The sequence below is a fragment of the Balaenoptera physalus genome, assembly GCF_965194825.1.
Source record: "Balaenoptera physalus genome assembly, chromosome: 3".
NCBI classification, from domain to species: Eukaryota; Metazoa; Chordata; class Mammalia; order Artiodactyla; family Balaenopteridae; genus Balaenoptera; species Balaenoptera physalus.
In genome coordinates, this window is record NC_138890.1 from 177,515,820 (window position 1) to 177,541,220 (window position 25,401).

The following is a 25,401-nucleotide window of genomic DNA, read 5'->3' on the forward strand; positions in this document are numbered from 1 at the left end:
TTTTGCAAAGAATGTAGTGCTTTTCCAGGATCCATCCCAGCCCTCTTCATACTGGAGCTCCCCTATGAGGTTCTGCGGTTCACTGGAAGAGGCGCGAGGCAGTGCATTGGGAGTGGGTGCTCCAGAGCAGGCTGCCACTGGGTGTGGTAATATCCCTTCCCTGAACACGTGAAGATTCAGGCCCAGAGATGCCCCTGGTCCTGCTTCGCCACTCTCCACAGCTGCACTAGGCTCAGCCCCACCCCTTTATCTGTCACACTCCACGTGCTGTCGCCTCTGCTAGGACACCTGTCCCTGGCCAGCCTCTACAACTACAAGTCTCAGCTCAAATGTCCCATCCTATAACCATTTACCCAAGAAAATGGTATTAATGAAATCACAGCCCAGCATGAGAGGCAACCTTCTTCATAGGCTAGCAATGGTCAGCAATTTAGGGAATAAGTTTTTCCATTCTGCTGACTGCATTTTACTAGACCACTGATAGAACCGTCTTAGAAATATCTTGAAGAACAGTTTTGGGAAATAAGTACATTCAACGATGACAAAAGGGATGCCTTCAAGTATTCTGCAACTGGAAGAGATGTTTCAATTCTGAGGGGAAAAGAAATTACGCTATGGGACAAACAAGTGGGGATTACAGGGAGGAGAATTACCAAATACAAAATGAACTCCAACCGAGCTGTCTGAAACTGGACAGACTTCCCTGTAAGTGAGGGACCCAGGCCGGGGCTGGATGGCCTGACCGACTACTCGCGAGGAGCGTCACAGATGGCTCCCTCTAACTCTGCGACTGAGTGGCAGCCGACACAAGTATTGAGTTTATTTTAATAGCTCCAATTAAAAAGTAGTTTCCTGGGTTTTTAAGTTGATCTGAACTGATAAGAGTGATACTCCTGAATTCTCCATTTGCCATGTTAAGTATGTCTGTTTTTATTGACAAAACCACTCTTTCAGATATGAACTAAAAAAACAAATATTTTTCAGCTGTATTATAATTTTTAAATGGTAAAATCATATTTTAACAAAAAACTAAGTCACTGAAAGAATTCTAATACAAACGTTCTTAAAAATTTCATAAAGTATAATATAAATACAGCTAATAGCACCAGTAAGAACAGTATATTTTGTGATGCCAAATTAAAATTAAAATAGAAACCGTGAGATTCCCTAAGTATTTATTTCTTCTTTCTAGGATGTTCACACACACACACACACCCCACACGCACACGGTTAGCTTAAAAAGCAGTAGCTACCGTAATGAAATCTTTAAGAAATTATCATATTATCTCTCTGTGGAAAACAGTAACATTATTTTTTGTATCTAAATCCAATTTGGGGAGTGATTTTAGAATTTGGAGAGTCCAATTTTAATCCAATTTCTGTCTTTAGATAAAACTCGTATTATGTCAGTTATTAATCTAACGTTTTTTGAAGAGAAATTATCAAACATTTCCCAAAAGGGTAACGAAAAAGAATGCAGAAATCTACCTAAGGTAGAATTAAAAGAACACAGAGCTCTTAATAGCATAAAAGTTCAGGTGACTGAATGAGGAGGAAAAGGAGAGAAAATGTGAGAAGGGTAGAGATACTGATGCCCTCCATCCAGCAAAGTGGTGCTGGGGGCGGTCCTCATCTAACAAAATACACCTGTGAATCATGAACAAGAAACCAATTTGTAAGCACAAGCTACACAATTACAAAAGTAGACAACAAAGGATCTGAAGTGGTTGCATAATTATATTGGGAGAACTGAGGATGTGGGTAGCAGGATGGTTTAAGTGAACTAAATCCTCATTTACCAGAAAAAATCAATGTCCAAACTGGACAAAAATGCACCTGCATATCAGCTAGACAAATGGAGGTAAAGAGCAGGGGCCAATACCAAAAACAATTCCAAACTGATTCCACTGGGGAAAAGGTCTGGGGAAGGAGGCGGTCTTATTCCTTTTCACTTATAAGGACATCTGTACTGACATTGTTTTTTCCAACTATGTGTAATTATTTTCACTAAAAATTTAAAGGTTTTTAAAACAGGGATGTTTAAAATACCATTCACATGATTACCAAGGGCAGGCTGTGAGCTGTGGGCCTGGCATGGAGGAGCGCCACACAAAGCTTTCACAGGTGACCTCACAGAACCCTCATTAACCCCACAGAGAAACCGAGTCTCTCCAGGATGCAGGAGGTCTGGACTGGGTCTGCCTGGCTGGCTCCAAATCCTGTACTGTCCCCACCATCTAGGGACCCTTGGGAAAAATCTCTGGGACTCCAAACTAAGATGAATATCCAGGTTGTACGCCAAAACTGAGCCACAACTTTTCAAGTGAACCAGGAAAAACATGACACGGAATGCAGAACTGAAAGCCAGTGGCATTATAATTGTCCTAAGAAACAAAACGTTACTACAGTGGCCTAAATAATGTAAATCTAGATACACCATTAAAACATACTCAGAATGATACATTCAAAGAGAAGTTGACTTATTCTAGAACAATATCTTGTTGAAAATTGAAAAATCTCATCTGAAGTGAGAAGTTAAGCAACTATTTAAAGTTCTTGGTTTTACTTTCCCTTTCGATTTAACTATCAATACTTTGGAACAGTTTGTAAATTCTGTCAGTGCACTGGGACAACGGAAAAGGAAACAAAGGCAAAATAGGTTTGATAATTTTGTAACTTGAAAGCAGCTGTAAATATGACTTGGAAACACCACAGAACTGAACAAAATGAGATAAAGAAAAATTCTGTGGACTTTATTCAAATTATCCTCATCAAGGACGCTTTATGAACATTCCTCAGCTGGAGATCACGAATTCCTTTTTTTTTTTTAATTTATTTATTTATTTATTTTTGGCTGTGTTGGGTCTTCGTTTCTACGCGAGGGCTAGTTGTGGCAAGCGGGGGCCACTCTTCATCGCGGTGCGCGGGCCTCTCACTATCGCGGCTTCTCTAGTTGCGGAGCACAGGCTCCAGACGCGCAGGCTCGGTAGTTGTGGTGCATGGGCCTAGTTGCTCCGCGGCATGTGGGATCTTCCCAGACCAGGGCTCAAACCCGTGTCCCCTGCATTGGCAGGCAGATTCTCAACCACTGCGCCACCAGGGAAGCCCCTTTCTTTTTTTGTTCTGCTAATTTGATGCTTTTGTTCTTGCCAATCTGAAACTCCAGTACACAGCTTGTGGACAGATTAATTTCCATAGACGGAAATAATTTCCAAAGCTATCTACATCAGAATAAAAACCTTTAGAAACCCAAGACCATCTTCGGTAGACCTAACCTGTGGTTCAACTTTGCTAACTCTGCCTTGCCATCATGTTCACAACCACCTGCAAATGGGACCGTGGTGAAGATTCAAGGAGACAGTGGAGCACAGTGCTGGCAGCCAACAGCGGGTTCAACCGAGATCTCTTCCAATCAAGCCAATAGGAAAGGAGAGGTTTATGCTCCAACTTGTGGTGCGCCGAACTTCACTCTTACTTTCAGCTAAAAGCTCACAGCTGAATTCCTCCCAGCCCAGCTTGAGGAAAGGACAGCAATATTTTCATAAAATGGCAAAGGGCGAGTGGTAGGTGAAGGGTGTCTGCAGGACGGAAAAAGGAACTCCCGGCTCCAGTCTGGTCTGAAGACAGACGTGTCAGCTCTTCCCCAATCACCACCACATACCAAATCTGTCATCTCACCTAACGATAAGGGCCCACTCAGAAGTTTGCTCAAGCTTCGTTGACTAAAACTACCCCACTGACCATGGACTTCATTTCCTGCTTGTGGACCCCCTGCTACAACTGTGTCTTAGAGCCCAAGATTTGGGGGCTGGGGGAACCTCTGCTCAGTAAGAACCAGCAACACATGAAAGCATTTAAAATGCTTTCTGGTGTTGGTAGGTTGTCCAACTAAACTGCCTCACATTTAACTTTTTTTTTTTTAGAAACATCTTGCCTGAGTTAGAATTCAAGCTTCTTCTTTTTTTTTTAAGTTTAATTTTTATTTATTTATTTATGGCTGTGTTGGGTCTTCGTTTCTGTGCGACGGCTTTCTCTAGTTGCGGCAAGCAGGTGCCACTCTTCATCGCGGTGCGCGGGCCTCTCACTATCGCGGCCTCTCTTGTTGCGGAGCACAGGCTCCAGACGCGCAGGCTCAGTAATTGTGGCTCACGGGCCTAATTGCTCCGCGGCATGTGGGATCTTCCCAGACCAGGGCTCGAACCCGTGTTCCCTGAACTGGCAGGCAGATTCTCAACCACTGCGCCACCAGGGAAGCCCCTAACATTAACTTTTAATTCCTGTATTTTAAAAAGAAGAAAATTGTGGGTATAATTACAGGCAGAAATCAAGTCAACATTGTTGAAAGCCTTGGTTCCCACTGGGACCTTTACTTTGTAATTAAATTACTAACTAGGAGGCTCGAGGAGTTCATGTAAAAGAACCAAATAACTAAATCCTCTAAATTCAGTGCTTCAATAAAAACCCCCAAAATCGACTCTGAAGGCCTCATTGTCAGGAGTGCAGGGGACAAGGTCCAGCAGCCAGGCCGCGGGAAAGCACATCCCGGACCGACCCGAGTGGGGCTAGCGGCACTCCGCAGAGAACGCCCAGAAGGACACCCGCCCCGCGTCCGCCCCAGTGGCTTTGCGGTCAGTGCTTAGGGGCCACCGCACAACCCCCAGAAGCAAGGCCGAGCCTAGTGCCAGGGCTCCGCTCGGATCCCACCAGCCCGGTTCCACCGCGATCAGGCCGCCCCGGGCCCGTCCCGCCGTGTGACCTTGGGCGGCCGCGTCCTGGAGCGCGTGCCCGGAGCTGAGCGGGCTGCCTCGGCCGTCGCCCCGGGCTCCTGACCGGGCCCCGGGAGGGGAGGGGTCCCGGGCGGCCCGCAGCGTCGTGACCTTCACCGCGCCGCAACCCGCCCAGCTGGGACAGAATCCGGCAGGCCCTCCCGAGCCCGTCCCGCCTCGGGGTCGGGGGCGCGGGACCCAGCGTCCGCCCTGCCCCACCCGCGGCGCCAACTCACCGCCCAGGTCAGCGCTAGGCGCCGGGCGCGCAGAAGCCGCGACACAACCCCGATTCCCGACATGTCTGCCCTCCACCGCCGTCCCGCCAGTCCCCGCGCAGACCGCGCCTGCGCACGTCGCCGCGCCCGGGGCCGACGGTGGTGGGGCGGGACGCCACGCCTGCGCACATCGCAGCGCCGGGGGTCGACGGGGCAACGCGGCGCCTGCGCAGAGGGACGAGCGGACGGCGGCGCTCAGGGCATAGGGGCCGCGACCTCCCGGCCGGAGGTAGGTTGGGGTCTGCGGTCGGGGGTCCTCATGGGCTCGCCTGATTTCTCCTCCGGTCCAGACGGTGTTCGATTTTTCTCGAGTTTACAGCAGTTTTGTGAGATGAACCGGTGCTCGCAGGTAACGTGGTGTTCGCCCCGCTTTCTCTCCAGGACGGAGCGGGAGTTCCTGTATCGAGCAGGTTGACTACTGGCCGCCAGGGTAGACCGACGTTTAGGGGTCCCTCGGGTCCGTGCCGGGTTCCGCTGCTTTATTAGGACTGCGCGTTCCGGGAGGCGGACCCTGTAGGTTACCGGGGGGCGGGGGCGCGGACCCTCCAGTACATGAGGTCTGGGGGGCGCGAACTCCATAATATAGTTTACGGTGTCGGGGTGGGGGACGCAGACCTTGTAATTTATGGGATCGGGAGGGCACGAACCCTGTGGGGTGGGGCTGGGGGCGCGCGGACCCTGTCGTTTACGGCAGCGGTCCCCAACCTTTTTGGCACCAGGGAGCGGTTTCGTGGAAGATTATTTTTCCACGGGGTGGGAGGAGGGGATGGTTCAGGCAGTAATGCGAGCGATGGGGGGGGGTGGTGATGCGGAGCGCAGGTGAAGCTTCGTTCACTTTCCCGCCGCTCACCTCCTGCTGTGCGGCCCGGTTCCTAACAAGCCGCGGACCGGTTTCGGTCCACGGCCCGGGGGTTGGTGCTCCCTGGTTTACCGGGTTGGGGGGAAGGAATGCTGCTCCCAGCCCTCCCCTATGAGGGTTACGAGCTTCACTACTTTAGATCTGTTTTTCATTCTGTACTTGCCACAAGCTTCTTAAGTACTGAGCCTTTTTGTGTGTATGTCATTGCTTTATTGCCAGTTAGAATTTTATATCTTTAGGTGTTGAACAAGTATTTATTGAAAAGCCTGTTAAGAGTCTTTGAAATTGAATTGAGTTTCTTTTGACTATATTTGCTTCGTTCTATTTGTATTTCAGTTATTTGAGACACATCTTCTTCCCCACGATTTGTGAGTTGCTTTTGTCTGAGGTCTTGTTTTTTTCTTTTAATCCCATAAGGCTCAGTGCTGTGCAGCGCATACCTAGATCTGAACAAAATTTTTTGAAAAAAAAAAAAGGTCTCACATGAGCTATGTAGGTGATATAATTGTGACCAATGTATTTTGTTCTTTTTGTGTGGTTAATGGTTTTATTATTTACTTCAAGGTGTATCTCCATGAATAACTTAAATGACCCCCCAAATTGGAATATCCGGCCCAGTTCCAGGGCTGATGGGGGTGATGGAAGCAGATGGAATTATGCCCTGTTGGTTCCAATGCTGGGATTGGCTGCTTTTCGTAAGTCATGGTTTTCCTAATGTGTGTTTTCTGGGCTGAAAGTGTGGCGCTCTAAGATCTTGGGCTTTGGAACCTGACAGATGTTGACTGTGAAAAAAAATGTACAATGTGAGAGCTATGAGGACTGTAGCCCAGGATACAGTCTCTCACTCAGATAGCTGTTAGGAACCGCTCTGAAGAGGCAGGGGAGGAGCCAGGAAATACGTGTGGTCCAGCATGCGTCTTGGTAAAAGATTAATACTTGTCACAGAAACCCAGGTGTGTCAAATTAGTGACTTTAGTGCTTACCTACGTATGGGAAGATGCAGGAATTTGGGGTCACTGAAATTCTTTCTTAGTCATGTATCTTAACGCTGTAGGGTCCCATGTATCCAAAACAGAGTGCATTCACCCTGAATCCCTCTCCGGGTGAATTTGTAGGTCAGTGACTGTGGCTAATGACTTAATCATAAATGGCGGGCAACAGTCTTTGTTTACAGAGATGCATGTGTACACCCTAGTTTTTTCGCATATGGTGCATTCTGCACAAATTATTTACCCTCTGAGCCTGTTTCTCTGACCATCATAACTGAACTGCCTCAATGCAAGTGAGGGTTAAATAAAACAAGATATTTAGAGGCATTTTGTGTGGAGTGAGTGAGTTCAGTAACTGTTAGCTCCCTTCGAGGCTGTACTGCTCTGAGGGGGGCTCCCTTGCTTCAGTTGCCCTCATAAGCACTGATGAGGAAGAATAAAACAGGCATAAAAGAAAACTGGTTTTGTATGTGTAATGTTTAGGAAATCAGTCTTTTGGAGACTTCATCCATGAAACCTCTGCTCAGGCTGGCCAGAAATTCTCTCTGCTTTGAATCGACTTTGTACCACTTTGGGGAAATTACCAGTTACCAGTCAATTGTAATTATTCCAGCTCTTAGCTTATATCCCTACTACATGATGAATTTCCTGATGTTTAGGAGTTGGTTTTATGTTTTGTCACTGTGGCAGAGGAAGAAACTTTCCTCTACCCTTTTAAGTTCTTCTGGCTGGTCTAAGAGTTAAACTGATGTGAGACAGATTAACAGGAGAAAATCAAACAAAAGTTTTTAATATGTATCCATAGGAGAGACTCAGGAAAATTGAGTAACTTACCAGAATGGCATAAGCCCTCACCTTAAATACCATCCCAAGCTTAAGACAAAAGAGGATGTGGAGGTTGGGGAGAGTTAGTTACCAGAGGAGACTAGGAAAAGCGCAATAATCAAGGGTAAGGTTGTTATGTGGATTTAAGCTCTAGCCTTTTCCTATGATAAGAGTTTCCAGAAATTTGGTCAACCACTTCCTGGTACAGCCGGGCAAACACCCTTACAAATGCAGAGCTCCCTTATAAATGTAAGTGTTTCTTACAAAAGGGTAACTCCTACTTGGTTTTCAAAGTTTCTCCCATGTCTGCTGTTTCTTAGAAAATAACCAGTTGAAAATAATCCCTATGCCAAAGAGACGTGTCATTTTTTTTTTTTTTGATGGGTAGGAAGTGGATTTATTTAGAGAGAAACACCCTCCACAGACAGAGTGTGGGCCATCTCAGAAGGCGAGATGCCCCGAAATATGGAGTGGTTAGTTTTTATGGGCTGGGTAATTTCATAGGCTAATGAGGGGGAGGGTTATTCCAATTATTTTGGGGAAGGGGTGGGGATTTCCAGGAACTGGGCCAGAGCCTACTTTTTGACCTTTTATGGTTGGCCTCAGAACTGTCCTAGCACTGGTGAGTGTGTCATTTAGCATGCTAATGTATTACAATGAGCGTATAATGAGGCTCAAGGTCTACTGGAAGTCAACTTGTCTGCTCTCTTGGACCTAGTTGGTTCTAACCAGTTTTTGTCATGTTCTATGGCTGTGTCATTCTTTTAAAGGTTGTGCCCTGCCCCCTTCTCTTCTGTTTCATTCCCCCGATTTTACTCCAATATTTTTATGGGAAGCAGAGGGGCGATGGTCCGTCTTCTGAAGTTGCTTCGAGGCTGAGTAGGGGCATCAACCCGCCTGTCAGCGAGTAAAAATCTCTAGGATGCCTGATCTAGGGGCCCCAGGGGCAGGACAGCTCCTTGTTTTAAGTCCGTATGGGCTGGAATCCTTGCATAGCCATTGTCTTGATGTGGAAGTGTTGTAACTGTTTCCTTAGCCTTCCCATGAATCTTCTTGATGATGAAACACTTTTTTGTAACAGCATCAGAGTGCAAAAATAACTATCTATAAATGACAAAAGACTTAAAAGGCGTGGTTAACCATCTGATTACATTTAATTTTACATGCGTAATAATCCTAGTTAAATATTTTTCTTTCAGATACCTCAGGGGCCCTCTAAAGTATCCCAAAGTTAGCTGGAAATCCAAAGAACTTTAATTAAAATTTGGTATTGGGAAGTTTGTCAAAAATTTTAAAAGACTTGGTCAAATAAGATCATAGGTCACTGAGACAATACTTATTTCTTAACCAAAGTTAAAACAGATCTTGAAAGCAAATACAGATCCCTTAAAGGTGAAGTAACTCATGTTATTAAAAGCAGTAATTCAAGAAAACTTTGGAGGGAGAAACCAAATCCAGTCTTGCCCCAGCCCGCTCCCAACAAAATCTGTTTACCCAACTAAGTTTAATCCAATCTTAGAAAATCTTGATCATGTACAACTGTTTTTATTTGTTATTTATTTATTTATTTTGGCTGCACTGGGTCCTTATTGTGGCACGCGGGCTCTAGAGCGTGGGCTCAGTAGTTGAGGCGCGCAGGCTTAGTTGCAGCATGTGGGCTTAGTTGCAGTATGTGGGATCCTAGTTCCCCGACCAGGGATCGAACCAAGGCCCCCTGCATTGGGAGCTCGGAGTCCTAACCACTGGAACACTCCCAAGATCATGTACAACTCTTTTTTCCAGTATTTTTTTTCTCACTCTTTACACCTTCTTTTACTGAAAACATACATCTTACTTTCCTTAGAAGTTTTTTTTTTTTCCACTTCAAGTTACTTTTCTTGCTGATGGATTTGCAACATATAATAAGGTCTTATTTGACCTCTAGTAAACCTAGGTACAAGCAGAAGCACTATGCTTAACACTGATGACTCTAAAGACATATCTGTGTTAATCAAATCAACAAGTTTAAGCCTCCTTCAATACCAGATATTAGCTTAATGTTGAATATTTCCTGGAGCATGTGAACCTGAAATTCATTCTGGCCAGTTTTATATTCCTGAGTATTTGTATAAGCACTTAATTTTTTTAAGTCAATTAAGTAGAGCTTCTTTACAAATTACTTTTGGTAATACTACACATCTACAACACACATAGATACATACAAACACACAAACAAACAGAGACCTTATAGTTCTGATTTGAAAATCTCAGCCCTGAGTCAGGTACAACAGGGTAAAACCCATCAGTTACAAGGGGTTGGATTCAAATTGGGCTTCTGGCAGATGGAGCAAATCACGGTCACCTGTCTAGATGGCTAAATCCTTTTTTCTAATGTTTACAGAAAAGACACTTAGGATTTCTTTTCGTCCTTGACAAGTCAAGTTCCAAATTACCTACCCCGTTTTTGAAATTTGCATTTTATTTTATTTTTATTTTTTTAACCCAAATTCTTTTTTTTTTTTAATTTATTTATTTTATTTATTTATTTATGGCTGCATTGGGTCTTCGTTGCTGCGTGCAGGCTTTCTCTAGCTGCGGCGAGCGGGGGCTACTCTTTGTTGTGGTGCGCAGGCTTCTCATTGCGGTGGCTTCTCTTGTTGCAGAGCACAGGCTCTAGGCACGCGGGCTTCAGTAATTGTGGCATGCCGGCTCAGTAATTGCGGCTCGAGGGCTCTAGAGCGCAGGCTCAGTAGTTGTGGTGCACGGGCTTAGTTGCTCCGAGGCATGTGGGATCTTCCCGGACCAGGGCTTGAACCGTGTCCTTTGCATTGGCAGGCGGATTCTTAACCACTGCGCCACCAGGGAATCTCGAAATTTGCATTTTAAAAGGATGCTGGAGATAAGGGTTCCTGGAGAAGATCAGGTAGACATTTGCATCTTAAAGGCATAGGCAAGTGCCTCCTAGGATGACTTTGTTCTCTTAAGGCCAGAAGAAACAAGTTTTTTTCCCCCTCAGTACTGAGTAGCCACCTCAATGATATCAAATGACTGACACAGCCATTCACCTATGTGGCAAGGTTTTACCTTCCCTCATTTAGCTTAGGGGAGGAGAAGGCCTCCCCCCCAAATTCCTATCAGGCTCCAAATGTCAGCTGTAGTTTAGTCAGACCAGTGGCCTCCCATTTTGGTTACTGCTATTTACAGGGATATTCCCATACAGGTCTTAATTTAATAGTCACCAGTTGGATATTTTCGGCCAAGCCTAGAACCTTGATATTCCACACTCCTATAAGGCTTCTATTGCGGCTCCAGATTTAATCTGTTACTTTCCGCTTTCGGTTAGAATCATTTGGTGATGAGGGTGGTTCCCTTGCCCCTCGAGAAACTTAGTAAGGCCCAAGGGACCTATTTAAGGGTGGCATGTTGTGCTTCCCTACATCATGTCCCATGGTTCTGGGTTGGCACTTAAGAATATGAGAAATGGAAAAAAAGCTGCCCTCTGTTGCAGGGATGCTTTTATTTTTAAATTATATGGAACACTTCACGAATTTGTGTCATCCTCCAGCAGGGGCTGTGCCAGTCTTCTCTGTGTTTTTCCAACTTTTTTTTGTTGTTTAGTACATGTGCTGCCAAAGTGAGCAGGCAGTGATACTTTTTATGGAGTGGCTTTATGTGCCTGGGTTTCTTAGGTTAGCAGGTTTGAGTAGAGAAAGTGGAGGCTGACGAGAGTAGTATTTTTCAACTTCATTTGTCTGCCTTTACTTTTAGCCTATGCTAGGGGGCTACTTAACACCCATATGTTCGATATAATTTCTTAATCTTGTAATAACACATTTTTGGAGAATCCTTACAAGAATGCAAAGTTAAAAGTTTTCTCTGATCACATTACCTAAGCAAGATAAGCAAAAAGAAGAAAATACAATATTCCTCAACCCTTCTCAGGGACAAAAAGCATCATTTCAAAAGTATAAGAAAGCAGGAACTTCAAAAATAAAAATTACTATGAAAAGCTATAGAAGCCAGAGATGAGTCTGAAAAAACAAACGGAAAATGAAAGTCACCTCAGGGCCTCTCCCAGCCTCAAAACTAATTAATTACTACGTCAGTGTAATTTTTTTTCGAATTTTATTTTATTTTTTATACAGCAGGTTCTTATTAGCTATCTATTTTATACATATTAGTGTATACATGTCCATCCCAATCTCCCAGTTCATTTACCACCCCCCCTGCTGTCCCCCCTTGGTCCATATATTTGTTCCCTAACATCTTTGTCTCTATTTCTGCCCTGCAAATCAGTTCATCTGTACCATTTTTCTAGATTCCACATATATGCGTTAATATATGATATTTGTTTTTCTGACTTACTTTACTCTGTATGACAGTCTCTAGGTCCATCTACGTCTCTACAAATGACCCAGTTTCTTTCCTTTTTATGGCGAGTAATATTCCATTGTATATATGTGCCACGTCTTCTTTATCCATTCGTCTGTCGATGGGCATTTAGGTTGCTTCCGTGACCTGGCTATTGTAAATAGTGCTGCAATGAACACTGGGGTGCGTGTGTTTTGTGAACTATGGTTTTCTCTGGGTATATGCCCAGTAGTGGGATTGCTGGGTCATATGGTAATTCTATTTTTAGTTTTTTAAGGAACCTCCCTACTGTTCTCCATAGTGGCTGTATCAATTTACATTCCCACCAACAGTGCAAGAGGGTTCCCTTTTCTCCACACCCTCTCCAGCATTTGTTGTTTGTACATTTTCTGATGATGGCCATTCTGACTGGTGTGAGGTGATACCTCATTGTAGTTTGGATTTGCATTTCTCTAGTAATTAGTGACGTTGAGCAGCTTTTTGTGTGCCTCTTGGCCATCTGTATGTCTTCTTTGGAGAAATGTCTATTTAGGTCTTCTGCCCATTTTTTGATTGGGTTTTTTTTTTTAATATTGAGCTGTCTGAGCTGTTCATATATTTTGGAGATTAGTCCTTTGTCCGTTGACTCATTTGCAAGTATTTTCTCCCATTCTGAGGGTTGTCTTTCCGTTTTGTTTATAGTTTCCTTTGCTGTGCAAAAGCTTTTAAGTTTCATTAGGTCTCATTTGTTTATTTTTGTTTTTATTTCCATTACTCTAGGAGGTGGGTCAAAAAAGATCTTGCTGTGATTTATGTCAAAGAGTGTTCTTCCTATGTTTTCCTCTAAGAGTTTTATAGTGTCCGGTCTTACATTTAGGTCTTTAGTTTATTTTGAGTTTATTTTTGTGTATGGTGTTAGGGAGTGTTCTAATTTCATTCTTTTACATGTAGCTGTCCAGTTTTCCCAGCACCACTTATTGAAGAGATTGTCTTTTCTCCACTGTATATCCTTGCCTCCTTTGTCATTGATTAGTTGACCATAGGTGCGTGGGTTTATCTTTGGGCTTTCTATCCTGTTCCATTGGTCTGTATTTCTGTTTTTGTGCCAGTACCATATTGTCTTGATTACTGTAGCTTTGTAGTATAGCCTGAAGTCAGAGAGTCTGATTCTTCCAGCTCCGTTTTTTTTTCCCTCAAGATTGCTTTGGCTTAGTCAGTGTAATTTTAAGCCTTCCACTTCACTCACCAAGTTCATTGCCCTAGCCATAGGCAGCAGGCAGCCTTTCCAAGCATTCAGTAGGGTTTTTCAAGATGGCAGGCTAGTGAGTTTCTAAATAGCAGCCCTTAGGGCTGCAATTGGGTCTTTCACTAAGACGCAGACACTGCAGATCATTGAATCATAAAAACTAACTACTCTTGTCAGCCTTCTTGGGAGTTGACGTTCAGTTTTCGAAGAAAGTAAAAGAGTGGCTGTACCATTTTACGTTCTCGCCAGCAGTGCATGAGGGATCCAGGTTCTTGGCGTCCTCACCAGTATTTGGTGTGATCACTATTGGTTTTATTTTGCTTGTTCTTGCAGGTGTATAGTGATACCCCATTTTGGTTTTAATTTGCATTTCCGTAAGGGCTAATGATGTTGGGCATCTTTTCACATACTTATCTGCCATCGGTGTATCCGCTTCCTTGAATGCTGTCTTTCAGATTCAATCCATTTTCTAATTGGATTGTTTTTTTAATGTTGAGTTTTGAGAGGTTTTTGTTTTGTTTTGTTTGTTTTTTGTTTTGTTTTGTTTTGGGTTTTGTTTTGTTTTTTGTCACCACGCAGCTTGTGGGATCTTAGTTCCTTGACCAGGGATTGAACCCTTGCCCTGGCAGTGAAAACGCGGAATCCTAACCACTGGACCACCAGGGAATTCCCGAGTTTTGAGAGTTTTTACTGTGTTCTAGATTCTAGTACTTTGTTGGCTGCCTTGTTTGCAAATATCTTCTCCCAGTCTGTAGACTTTTACTGGAGTCTTTCATGGAGCAAAAGTTTTAATTTTGATGAAGTCCGTCTTATCAGTTTTTCCTTTTATGGGTCATGCTTTCATACCACGTCTGAAAACTCTTTGCCTGGCCCTTGATCCTAAAGATTCTCTCCTGTGTTTTTTCCTACAGTTTTAATTCTACATTTTACATGACAGTCCATGATCCATTTTGAGTTAATTTTTCTATGAGGTATGAGACAGGTTTTATCTCTTCCTTTCCAGTCTGTTGGCCTGTATTTCCTTTTCTTGCTTTCTCGCACTGGCCAGAAATTCTAGGACTTTGTTGGATAGTTCCTGATCTTGGAGGAAAAGCATTCAGTCTTTTCACCACTAAGTAAATGTTAGCTGTGGGTTTCATAGAGTATCAAGACAAGGAAGTTCCCCTCTGTTCCTATTTTTCTGAGTTGCTATCATGAATGGGTGTTGTGTTTCTGTATCAGTCAATATGATCATGTAGTTTTTCTTCTTTAGGCTGCTAATTTGTTGGATTATAGCGATGGGTTTTTGAATGTTGAACCAGTCTTACATTTTTGAAATAATCCCCACTTGGTCATGCCGTGTAATTCTTTTTATATATTGCAGAATTGTATTTGCTAGTATTTTGTTCGGATCTTCATGTCTGTGTTCGCAAGAGCTGTATTGAGTATCTTGGTGGGGGGGTCCTCTCTTCTCCACACCTGTTTCAGCATTATGCTTTTTTATTTCAGTTCCTGCCTTTTTCAGTTTCAAAAGTTCCGTTTGCTTTTTTAAATATTTTCTGTTTGTCTGCTGAGACTTTCTGTATCTTTGCTTAGACTTTATATTACAGTGGCTGCCTTAAACTGTCAGATGACACTAACATCTCTGTCATCTTGGTATTGGCATCAGCTGATTACCTTTTAAGTCAACTTGAGACCTTCCTGATTCTTGTTATGAAGAGTGATCCTCCACTGAAACCTGGGCATTTGGGGTATTATGAGACTGGTTTTTATTCGTGTCTTCTTAGGCTGGCTTCTTGGACGGGGAGAGGTAGCACTGCCTCCTTACTCCCAGGTCGGGGTGGACGTCCAGGCTCCCCACTCGCCCTCCAGCCCGTGGACACCAAGGAAGGGTCCCCTTGTTACTGCTGGGCAAGAGCGGGAGGTCCAGCTCCCCTGCGACTCCTGATGCTCCCACACAGGAGAATCCCCACGTGGCTTCCTCTGCCACCATCACCGCCCCTCAGGCTTTGCCCACGAGGATGGAGGTGGGGTCACAGTGTCTTCTGTGCTATGTAGCAGGGGCAGAATGGTTATTGTTTAAAAGTTTTCTGTCTTGCTAAGCCCCTTTGCTGGTTGTTTGGCCAGAGAGAGCAGACTCTTGTCGGGGCTTTTAAAGGAAATCTGCATCATTGGCATTTCAGCTTTAAGTCTGGAATCTACAAGGCAAAATGAAGCCCCAGGGGACTCACCAGCTTGGTGTTCCTTGGGTGCCAAGGTCCCTCAACAGTCTGCCTGCCGCTCTCCGCCTTTCAGGGTCGTCTTGTGTTAGTTTTACGTACGACATCCAGGTTTTTTGTTGTTCTTAGCAGGGAGAATAGGAGAGAGTACTTCTATTCCATTTTCCCAGAAGCGGGAGCCCCAGCGCTTTTACAAGCCTTCTGAGACTGAGGCTTGAAAAAGTTGTGTCTGTGCGGAGTCATGAGCGGGACTCCCCGAACGGACCAGGGCTGGGCGTCCAGACTTCCGGTCCCCCAGCCTGCGCTCTGCTCTCCGTACCTCCCTGGCCACCTCCTCACCCAGCCTGTCTCCACGTCGCTGTGCCACCTCTTCCAGGAGGCCTTCCTGATGAGAGGTGTTCTGTGGTCTGATGGCCGGTGTGCGCCTGGGTGTGCGCCTGGGTGTGCATCAGCCTCCCTGGCTCCGTGTGAGCAGCATTGCACTTTGGGTTAGTAGAGCAGGACCGGCGCTCTGCTTCTGGCCTCCCTCTGCCCCCTCCGCCCATGCCCCGCCCCCCCCCATCTTCCTCGTCACAGCCAGGGTGCTGTCAGATCAGATCAGTCCGCTTCCTGAGCGGAGTCTGACTTTTCCAGAGTCTGCTCCAGCGTCTCCTTGGCATAAGCCCTGTGCCCCTGGGCAGCAGCTCCTGGAAGCTCTCCTGTACCTGTTCATTCTACCTAGAGGGACCTTTCCTGCCAACTCCTACTGGCCTTCCAGACTTTGTCCACATTCACCCGAAACTGAATTAGTCCTTCTTTCCTCTCTTCTCCACACATACCTTTTGCCTGCCTCCAGGCCTATGACCCCTTCTTTCCTGGTCAGCCCCCCGGCCTGGGCACTCTGGCACAAGGAGCAGACAAAGATGACACGTGCTTCTGAGTGGGAGTTGTCAGCTGGAATAGGACTAGGGGCTGCTTTCGTTGCGGGAGGACGAGGTTGGTCTCGTGATTGTAGAACTGGGGCAGCAGCGTTGCGAGTGAAGAAGGCGCTCACGTGCATGGAAACGTTGTCCTCACAAGGGTGACGGCTGACGTTGTGGACTAGGTGGGATTCCCTGGGACCTGGGGAAAGGCCACACGGCAAGGACAGCACCTTGCGTGTTGACGGGGAGGGACCAGCAAGAGCAGGAAGGGGACCAGAAGGGGGACGGACACCGCAGGGGGTTAAAGAAAGTGGGAGAGAAACGTGTGAGCTGCCTTGGCTGTGTTTGGAGAGCTGGGCGTAAATGATGCTTTAAACTGCTGCTCTTGGTAGCTTTGAAGACTTGTTGGGCAGTCCTTCTGTTTTCCAGAGGACTCGGATCTGTGCTGCGTTTTGCATGTACAGGCTGGACAGGTTACCATTGTGAGAAACTAGGACTCAGCATAGCTGCCCCAACATCTATTAAACTATTGACAGGAGCGCCAGTTCAGAACGCGGTGGAGACCCTGTACCAGTGAAAGCATCACACTGACTTTTATCTTATTATCGGAACACACCAGACTCTTACTGGTGGGATGGGGAAGGATGGGTGACAACACCCAGACCCGGGCACCTGCTGGCCACGGGCTTTGTGGCCATCAGACTCCCTTTCTCTGTCCTCGGACTTCTCCGTGCAGCAGAGGCCAGAGGCCTGGTGGCTTCTCACTTTGTGGGGCAGAGCGGGGCATTCATTACCCACCCCAGTTGCCTGCACCCTTCCGTCCCACGTTTGTTAGAGTACGGTGGAGCCTCGCCTTGAGGCTGAACTTCTGACTCCTTGTTTACATGACCCCCATCAGAACATAAGCAAACGCGGTGGGCTTCAGCTGTTTACCAGTGATGACCAGGCGAAGCTGAGCACACGTTGAACTTTGCTCAGTTCTTAGTAGCCTAGCCGACACTGTGTGACGCACACTCTCCCGTATTCATTTCTAGCCCTTGCCGGTAGTATGCCGGGGCACCGCAGCCAGAGGAGGCGCGGGGTGGGAGGCCTGGGAACAAAGGAAGGCAGCCGTGGGTTTTCTCAGCCATCAGACATTAGGAGGAGGCTGAAGGGGGTCTCTGCAGCCTTGTTGTGCTTGTCTTTGGGGAGCCCTTATCTGATTTTAAGATAAGAACTTTGCAGTTGTATAGCTTCATTCAAAATGTTATCTTTTTTGTACCTCTTGGGACTTAAGATTTTATGGAAGTGCTGTCCTTAGCTGCTTTATGTTTTCTGTAAATAAAGATTATAGAACTTGAGCTTTGACTTTTCATCATGTGTGTTTTCCTCCTCCACTTTCTTTGTGTCAGGTTGGATTTGGTCTAGGGAGTCCCGAAAAGAAATAGAAAAAGAGCGGGAAGCATACCGTCAGAGAACAGCTGCCTTCCAGCGGGGCCTCGAAGCCAAGTACCATGCCACGATCTCAGAAGGCCGGCGGGCCGTGGCACAGCTGTCCCTGGAACTTGAAAAGGAACAAAACAGAACGACCAGCTACCGAGAAGCCCTCATCTCTCAGGGGCGCAAGATGGTAGAAGAGAAGAAGCTTCTGGAACAGGAGCGGGCTCGGGTCCTGCAGGAGAAGAGGCAGCCCTTGCGGAGTGCGTACCTGAGCTGCCTGGGCAAGGAGGAGGACTGGCAACGGAGAGCCAGGCTTCTGCTGAGGGAGTTCGAGGACGCTCTCACAGAAAGACAGAGCATCTACTGCAGTCTGGTTCTCCCTCGCCACAAGCGGCTGGAGATCGAGAAGAGCTTGCTGGTCCGAGCGTCCACTGACCCAGTTGCTGCTGACCTAGAGATGGCAGCTGGCCTGACGGACATATTCAAGCACGACACGTACTGTGGTGACGTCTGGAACACCAACAAGCGCCACAATGGGAGGCTTATGTGGCTGTATCTCAGATATTGGGAACTAATGGTCGAACTGAAGAAGTTTAAGAGCGTAGAGAGAGCCATACTGGAAAAGTAAGACAGGAGTGAACGGCTCAGCGTCAGAGCGGTGTGTGTTCTGGGTTACGCGATGTTTTCCCTCTGCCAGCGCTCCCTGTGTTGTGGCCACGCATGCACACAGCCGCCTCTCAGCAGTGGCCTTCCACTGCTTCCACCGCCACCCTCCGAGCTCTCCGTCCCCCTCAGCGGCTAAGGACGCAGTTTCTCAGGAGTGTTTTTTAAGCTGTCGATATTTTATTAAGCGGAACAGTATAACCTCATAGCTTTAGGGAAAAACTGTTTCTAAGAATGTGAAATATAATATTCATCCTTACTATAAGTCATTTTTTTGTCTGTTTTTATCACTCCCTAAATTCTTTTTTCTCCTCAAATTATTTTTCTCTCTCCTAAAATTACAGTTAGAAGTTGTCAGGTAGTGGATAGGACTGCCTAATAGATGAGAAAGGAAGGTAGTGATACCGTCAAGGTTTTGTGGTGTTTTGAAGCTCTTTCCCACCAAAGGGGAAAAAGTGTTTATTTCCAGTTGATACCCTTGTGTGTGTTTATAAGCAATGACATGTAATTAAAACACCTCAATTTAAAAGCAACAGTGCCGCTTTTTATGTGTGTGATTTCTTACTCTTTACATTTTTAAACAGATTATCTCAATTTTTACTGCAAACTTAGACCCATTTTCCATAAAGGTAACATGAATCGGCCTTTGTATGCTTTACACACATCACTCCCGTCATCTTGACCCTAGTGCTGTGCAGTGAGCGCTGTTACTACCCTTGGGCTCCGGGTCCCCAAGACCACCCCACACTTGCTCAGGACTCAGCACATGGTTGTACTCACAGCTGAGACTCGTCGTATAGAAAGGATACAAGGCAAGGTTAGTAAAGGGACAGGCACGTGGGCAACGCGGGGAGACCAGGTGCAGCTTCCCGTCCCCTCCCAGGGGTCACACGGCCATGTGGACGCTCTTCAGAAACAGCGTCCAGGGTTTCTGCGGAGGGCCGGTCACACAGGCACCCTCTGCCTGGCACAGACCCAAACTCCAAACTCCCAGAGGAAAGCAGGTGCCCAAGCTGTTGGCAGGGTTTGGTCGCAGTGATCCACTCTTACCAGTTGGTGGAGGGAACCCTCCCAAATCCACTCCCAGATGCCAGCCGAGGGCCAACCTGTCAGCAGGCCTCTCAGAGGCCCACGGTCTCAGGGCTGTGGTGTGAGCCCTTCTCTGCAGCCCTCATTCTACAGGTGAGGGGTGGGAAGTCAACCTGCCCGAGGTCGCACAAGTGGTCCTGGAGCTAGTATGAACCCAGGCAGCTTGGCTTCAGAACGGCCCTGATCCGTGTGAAACCAGGGCCTTTTCGAATGACTGAGCGGGTTTTGTGGGCTGATGCCAAAAATGCTCTTCTCTGCCTGGCGTATGACAAAAATAGCTGTCCTGCTTCTCTAGACATTAGGGCTTTGGTAGCAAACAACAGGGGTCAGTTCTGCTAGCTTAGACTGTTAAGGGGGCGTTTGTTTTAAGGCTACCTTGTGGAACCTCAGGGCAAGGTTGGAGAGTGATGGCCAGACCTCAGAGAAGAGCCAGAAATGGCTAGTAAACAACACTGGGAACCTTGCAGTAATGACCTTTTGGCTTCAGATCTCTGCATGTCTGTTTAATCTTCTCTCCCTGCAAACCAGATTTCTCTCCCCGGGCCCCATGGTGAGAACAGCTACCTTGTTCTACTCCCATGTGTGGCAAAGTCTGGGAACCGCTGGGTTGTGCGGTGCCGTGGCTTGTGAGTGGGGTGGGAGCAGAGAGAGTCAGGAAAGCGGGGCTCAAGCGCCAACCACTGGCTCAGGCGGCTCTGAAGGAGGCGCAGGCCCTCCAGCAGGTCGAGGATTTGCGCTCACCCGCGGGACTGCCAGCGGCTGGTGGAGAGAGAAGGGGATTCCTGGGATCTAGTGGGTGGCAGCTGATGAGAGAGGGAGCTGCAGGCTGACGTCTCTGGGTCTCTCGATACGGCCACTGCACGGAGGGTCTGCTGGGCCTGCAGGTGTCTCCTAGTCTCTGAGTATGTAATTGGAAAGAACCGTCTGGAACAAGAGTTGCTAAGGTAGGAAAGAGAAGTGGAAGTCCCTGAATCTGCATCCCCTCCTTGCCAGGACGGTCAACAGGAAGCACTGCTGAATTCCTGGAGGAAGTGCAATGATTAGTCCACCAAGGGGACGGGGGGAGGCAAAGATGGTGGTCCCAGAGTGTCCATCATGGTCCCCGTCATGTCCCCATTCGATGCGACTGGCCCCTGGGAAGACCAGGTGGGTCTGTGCAGATGACAGCCCGCCCAGGCTCAGCAGGAGGAGCCCCAGTCGAGTTGCCGTGTGGCATGTTCACGCCCTTCTGGCCCTTGGCACTCTGTTCTGCTTTTCACCTGCTGAGCGTGTTTCTTTTTCCCCCAGTTTGCCATTGTGTGGGAGCCACGCCGTCCGCAGCGCGAGAGCACAGGAACACTCCTGGGCCCTGACATGCCCACGACCGCATTCGCAGCCAGCATCACCTTGGGCATCCTCAGGGCCACCAGTCTCGGGCTGGGCAGGTACAGGTAAAACCCATCGTGGCTGCAAGTGGCACATTCAGTGTTGGGGCTGAGCGGGTCCACAGGAACAAGTGAATTACATGCACTGGGGTGAGTGGGAGGCATGGGTCCCACTTGGGCTGCTCCGTGTGCCTCAGAATTGCTCCAGACGAGCCTCCCAGCCTCTCCAGTTTCACAAGAATGGGTTATTCCTCAGCGTGGGGTGGGGGGCTGTCAGGGACATTCTCCACTAGTGTGCCCACCCCTGCCCCAAATTTCAGGTCCTGGGTCATCCCTGGGCTCTTGTCCACCACAGCTGCTAGGCCCAGCCATGCCCATGCTGGGTTCTACCTGCTGACCACCCGGAGGCTGGGTCTCATCAAGAAAATTCCACAGACACAAACAGCAGAAGCTACTCTACTCTTCAGAGTTAAAATCAAATCATTTCAAAATTTTGCCCTGTGCCTACTCTCTTTCCAAGAGCTTCTTGCAATAGCAAAGTCCACGTGGCTGAAACAGGGTTCCAGCATAACACAGCTAAGGAGACATGCAGAGGTGAGCAAAGAAGGCAGAGCTGAAGAGCACAGGGAGTCAGAAGCCACCACTTCCCTCCTGCTCCTGCCCACCTGGCGGCAGCTCTGCTCTCCTGAAGGCCCAGCAGGAAGGTTACTGCCTTCCTCAGCAGGCAGGTCCTGAGAGGACTCTCACTCCATTGTGGGGGGAAAGGCATGGGCCATACCTGGGGGAGGGGGTGGCACAGGAGCACCTGCAACGGGGATGTACCTGCGGAGACGGCAGCATGGAGTTGGACCTGAGGGCAAAGCCCACTCACAGGGTGATTCAAACCCCCACTGACCACTTGGGTGGTTCTACTGTGAGGAGCATTTGGCCACATCAAGCACTAGCCACTCTCTTGAGAAAATGTTTTCTTTTCAGACACTTTTGTCCTTTTTAAAATTCTGAATTGCATTAAAATGTCATTTGAGTAATCCAAAACCTTCCAACAAACAAAAGTCCAGGACCAGATGGCATCACTGGTGAATTCTACCAAACATTCAAAGAAGAATTAATACCAGTCCTTCTCAAACTTCCAAAAGAGAGAAGAGGGAGTTTTCAAACTCATTTTACGAGGTCAGCATTACCCTGATACCAAAACCAGATAAAGATGCCAAAAGAAAAGACAATTACAGGCCAATATCCCTGATGAACACAGATGCAAAAGTCCTCAACAAAATATTAGCAAACCAAATTCAACAATACATTGAAAGCATCATATACCATGAGCAAGTGAGATTTATCCCAGAGATGCAAGGATGGCTCAATACCACAAATCAGTCAATGTGATATACCACATTAACAAATTGAAGAATTTGAAAATCATATGATCACTTCAGTGAATGCAGAAAAGTCATTTGGCAAAATTCAACATCCATTTATAATAAAAACTCTCGATAAAGTGGGTGTAGAGGGAATGTACCTCAACATAATAAAGGCCATATATGACAAGCCCCGAGCTAACATCACACTCAACAGTGAAAAGTGGAAAGCATCTCCTCTTAAGATCAGGAATAAGACAAGGATGCCCACTCTCACCACTTTTATTCAACAGCATTGGAAGTCCTAGCCACAGCAATCAGAAAAGAAAAAGAAATAAAAGGAATCCAAATTGGAAAGGAAGAAGTAACACTGTCACTATTTGCAGATGACACAATACTATATACAGAAAACTCTAAGGACTCCATCAAAAAACTGTTAGAACTAATAAATTTAGTAAAGTTGCAGGCTATAAAATGAATACACAAAAATCTGTTGCATTTCTATACACTAATAATGAAATATCAGAAAGCAAAATTAAGAAAACAATCCCATTTACAACTGCATCAAAAATTCTGAATAAATTTAACCAAGGAGGTGAAAGACCTGTATGTTGAAAAGTACAAGATGTTAATGAAACAAACTGAAGAAGACACAAATAAATGGAAAGACATTCCATGCTCATGGATTGTTAGAATTAATACTGTGAAAATGTCCATCCTACCCAAAGCAATATACAGAGTCAATGCAATCCCTATCAAAATTCTAATGGCATATTTCACAAAAATAGAACAAAAAAATCCTAAAATTTGTATGGAACCATAAAGACCCTGAATGGCCAAAGCAATCTTGAGAAAGAAGAACAAAGCTGGAGGCATCACATTCCCTGACTTCAAACTATATTACAAAGCAGTAGTCATTAAAACATTATGGTACTGGCATAAAAACAGACACAGAGGGCTTCCCTGGTGGCGCAGTGGTTGAGAGTCTGCCTGCCAATGCAGGGTACACGGGTTCGAGCCCTGGTCTGGGAAGATCCCACATGCCGTGGAGCAACTGGGCCCGTGAGCCATAATTACTGAGCCTGCGTGTCTGGAGCCTGTGCTCCGCAGCAAGAGAGGCCGCGATAGTGAGAGGCCCGCGCACTGTGATGAAGAGTGGCCCCCGCTTGCTGTAACTAGAGAGAGCCCTCGCACAGAAACGAAGACCCAACACAACCATAAATAAATAAATTAAAAAAAAAAAACAAAACAGACACATAGATCAATGGAACAGAATAGAGAGCCCAGAAATAAATCCATGCATAGATGGTCAATTAATTAACGGCAAAGGAGCCAAGAATATACCAAGGGGAAAGGACCCTCTTGTCTATAAATGGTACTAGAAAAACTGGACAGCCACATGCAAAAGGATGAAACTGGACCACTATCTTACAATACACATAAAAAATTAACTCAAAATGGATTAAAGACTTGAACGATAAGACCTAGAAGAAAACATAGGTGGTAAACTCCCTGACATCAGTCTTAGCAATGATTTTTTAAAAATCTGACACCAAAAGCAAAAGCAACAAAAACAAAAATAAACAAGTGGGACTACATCAAACTGAAAAGATTCTGCATGGCAAAGTCATAAAACAAATTAAAGGCAAACTATAGAATGAGGGAAAATATTTGCAAATTATATATCTGATAAGGGACTAGTATCCAAAATATATAAAGAACTCATACAACTCAACTGCAAAAAAATAAAAAATAATTCAATTAGGAAGTGGGCAGAATCTCTGAAGAGACATGAAAAGATGCTCAACATCATTAATCGTCAGAGAAATGCAAATCAAATCCACAATGAGATATCACTTCACACCTGTCAGAATGGCTATTATCAAAAAGACAAGAGATAGGGCTTCCCTGATGGCGCAGTGGTTGAGAATCTGCCTGCTAATGCAGGGGACACGCGTTCGAGCCCTGGCCTGGGACGATCCCACATGCTGCGGAGCAACTAGGCCCGTGAGCCACAATTGCTGAGCCTGCGCGTCTGGAGCCTGTGCTCCGCAACAAGAGAGGCCGCGATAGTGAGAGGCCTGTGCACCACAATGAAGAGTGGCCCCCGCTTGCCGCAAGTAGAGAAAGCCCTCGAACAGAAACAAAGACCCAACACAGCCAAGAATAAAAATATAAAAAAATAAATTAAAAAAAAAGAAAGGATAAGTGTTGGCAAGGAAGTGAAGAAAAGGGAAACTTTGTACACTTTTGGTGGGAATGTAAATTGGTGCAGACACTATGGAAATCAGTATGGAGGTTCCTCAAAAATCAAAATTAGAACTACCATATGGTTCAGCAATTCTACTTCTGGGTGTTTATCCGAAGAAAATGAAAACACTAATTCAAAAAGATATCTGCCCTCCCATGTTTATTGCAGCATTATTTACAATAGCCAAGATATGGGCAACCTAAGTACCCATCAGTAGATGAATGGATAAAGAAGATGTGGTATATGTATACAATGGAATACTATTCAGCCATAAAAAGAATGAAATTCTGCCATTTGTGACAACATGGATGGACCTGGAGAGCATTATGCTAAGTGAAATAAGTCAGAGAAAGATAAATACCATATGATCTCACTCATATGTGGAATATATATCTCCAAGTTAATAGGTGCAGAGAACAGATTAGAACCAGAGGTGGGGCCGGGGTGGGGGGGACTGTGGGGGGAAGGGAGAAGTGGGTGAACTGTTCTTGTTTTTGTAAATAAATGAAATTATTAAAAAAAAATACAAGTGGGCAACAAGCATATGAAGACATGCCCAGGGACTTCCCTGGTGGTGCAGTGGTTAAGAATCCGCCTGCCAATGCAGGGGACACGGGCTCGAGCCCTGGTCCAGGAAGATCCCACATGCCGCGGAGCAACTAAGCCCGTGCGCCACAACTACTGAGCCTGCGCTCTAGAGCCTGCATGCCACAACTACTGAGCCCACGTGCTGCAACTACTGAGCTGGTGCGCCTAGAGCCCGTGCTCCGCAACGAGAAGGCACCGCGATGAGAAGCCCGCGCACCGCAATGAACAGTAGCCCCCGCTCGCCACAACTAGAGAACGCCCGCGCACAGCGACGAAGACCCAG

General features: G+C 46.3%; 2 protein-coding genes across 4 annotated transcripts in view; one reads left to right on the forward strand and one right to left on the reverse strand.

Annotated features, from left to right (window-relative positions):
- SDHA (succinate dehydrogenase complex flavoprotein subunit A) overlaps positions 1-5,159 on the reverse strand; it is a 22,974-nt gene extending 17,815 nt beyond the window's left edge. The window contains exon 1 of one of the 2 annotated variants that reach the window (XM_082456100.1): positions 5,003-5,159. In XM_082456100.1, coding sequence (XP_082312226.1) covers positions 5,003-5,065 — 63 coding nt within the window. In that variant the 5' untranslated portion in view covers positions 5,066-5,159. The remainder of the gene's footprint in view (positions 1-5,002) is intronic. The other variant, XM_082456101.1, reaches the window with a different exon arrangement.
- Positions 5,158-19,004, forward strand: CCDC127 (coiled-coil domain containing 127). 2 transcript variants are annotated; one of them, XM_082456103.1, is made up of 3 exons: positions 5,158-5,270; positions 6,465-6,595; positions 17,781-19,004. In XM_082456103.1, the coding sequence occupies exons 2-3, from the start codon at positions 6,475-6,477 to the stop codon at positions 18,434-18,436; spliced, it is 777 nt and encodes a 258-aa protein (XP_082312229.1). In that variant the 5' UTR covers positions 5,158-5,270; positions 6,465-6,474; the 3' UTR covers positions 18,437-19,004. The 2 variants fall into 2 exon arrangements, with proteins under 2 accessions (XP_082312229.1, XP_082312230.1); XM_082456104.1 differs by having other exon boundaries at positions 5,254-5,390.
- The last annotated feature ends 6,397 nt before the right edge of the window (positions 19,005-25,401 follow it).

Coding starts and splice junctions, on each gene's coding strand:
- CCDC127 (XM_082456103.1), top strand. CDS start 6,475: ATGAATAACTTAAATGACCCCCCAAATTGGAATATCCGGCCCAGTTCC. Junction 6,596..17,780: donor GCTGGGATTGGCTGCTTTTC/GTAAGTCATGGT, acceptor TCTTTGTGTCAG/GTTGGATTTGGTCTAGGGAG.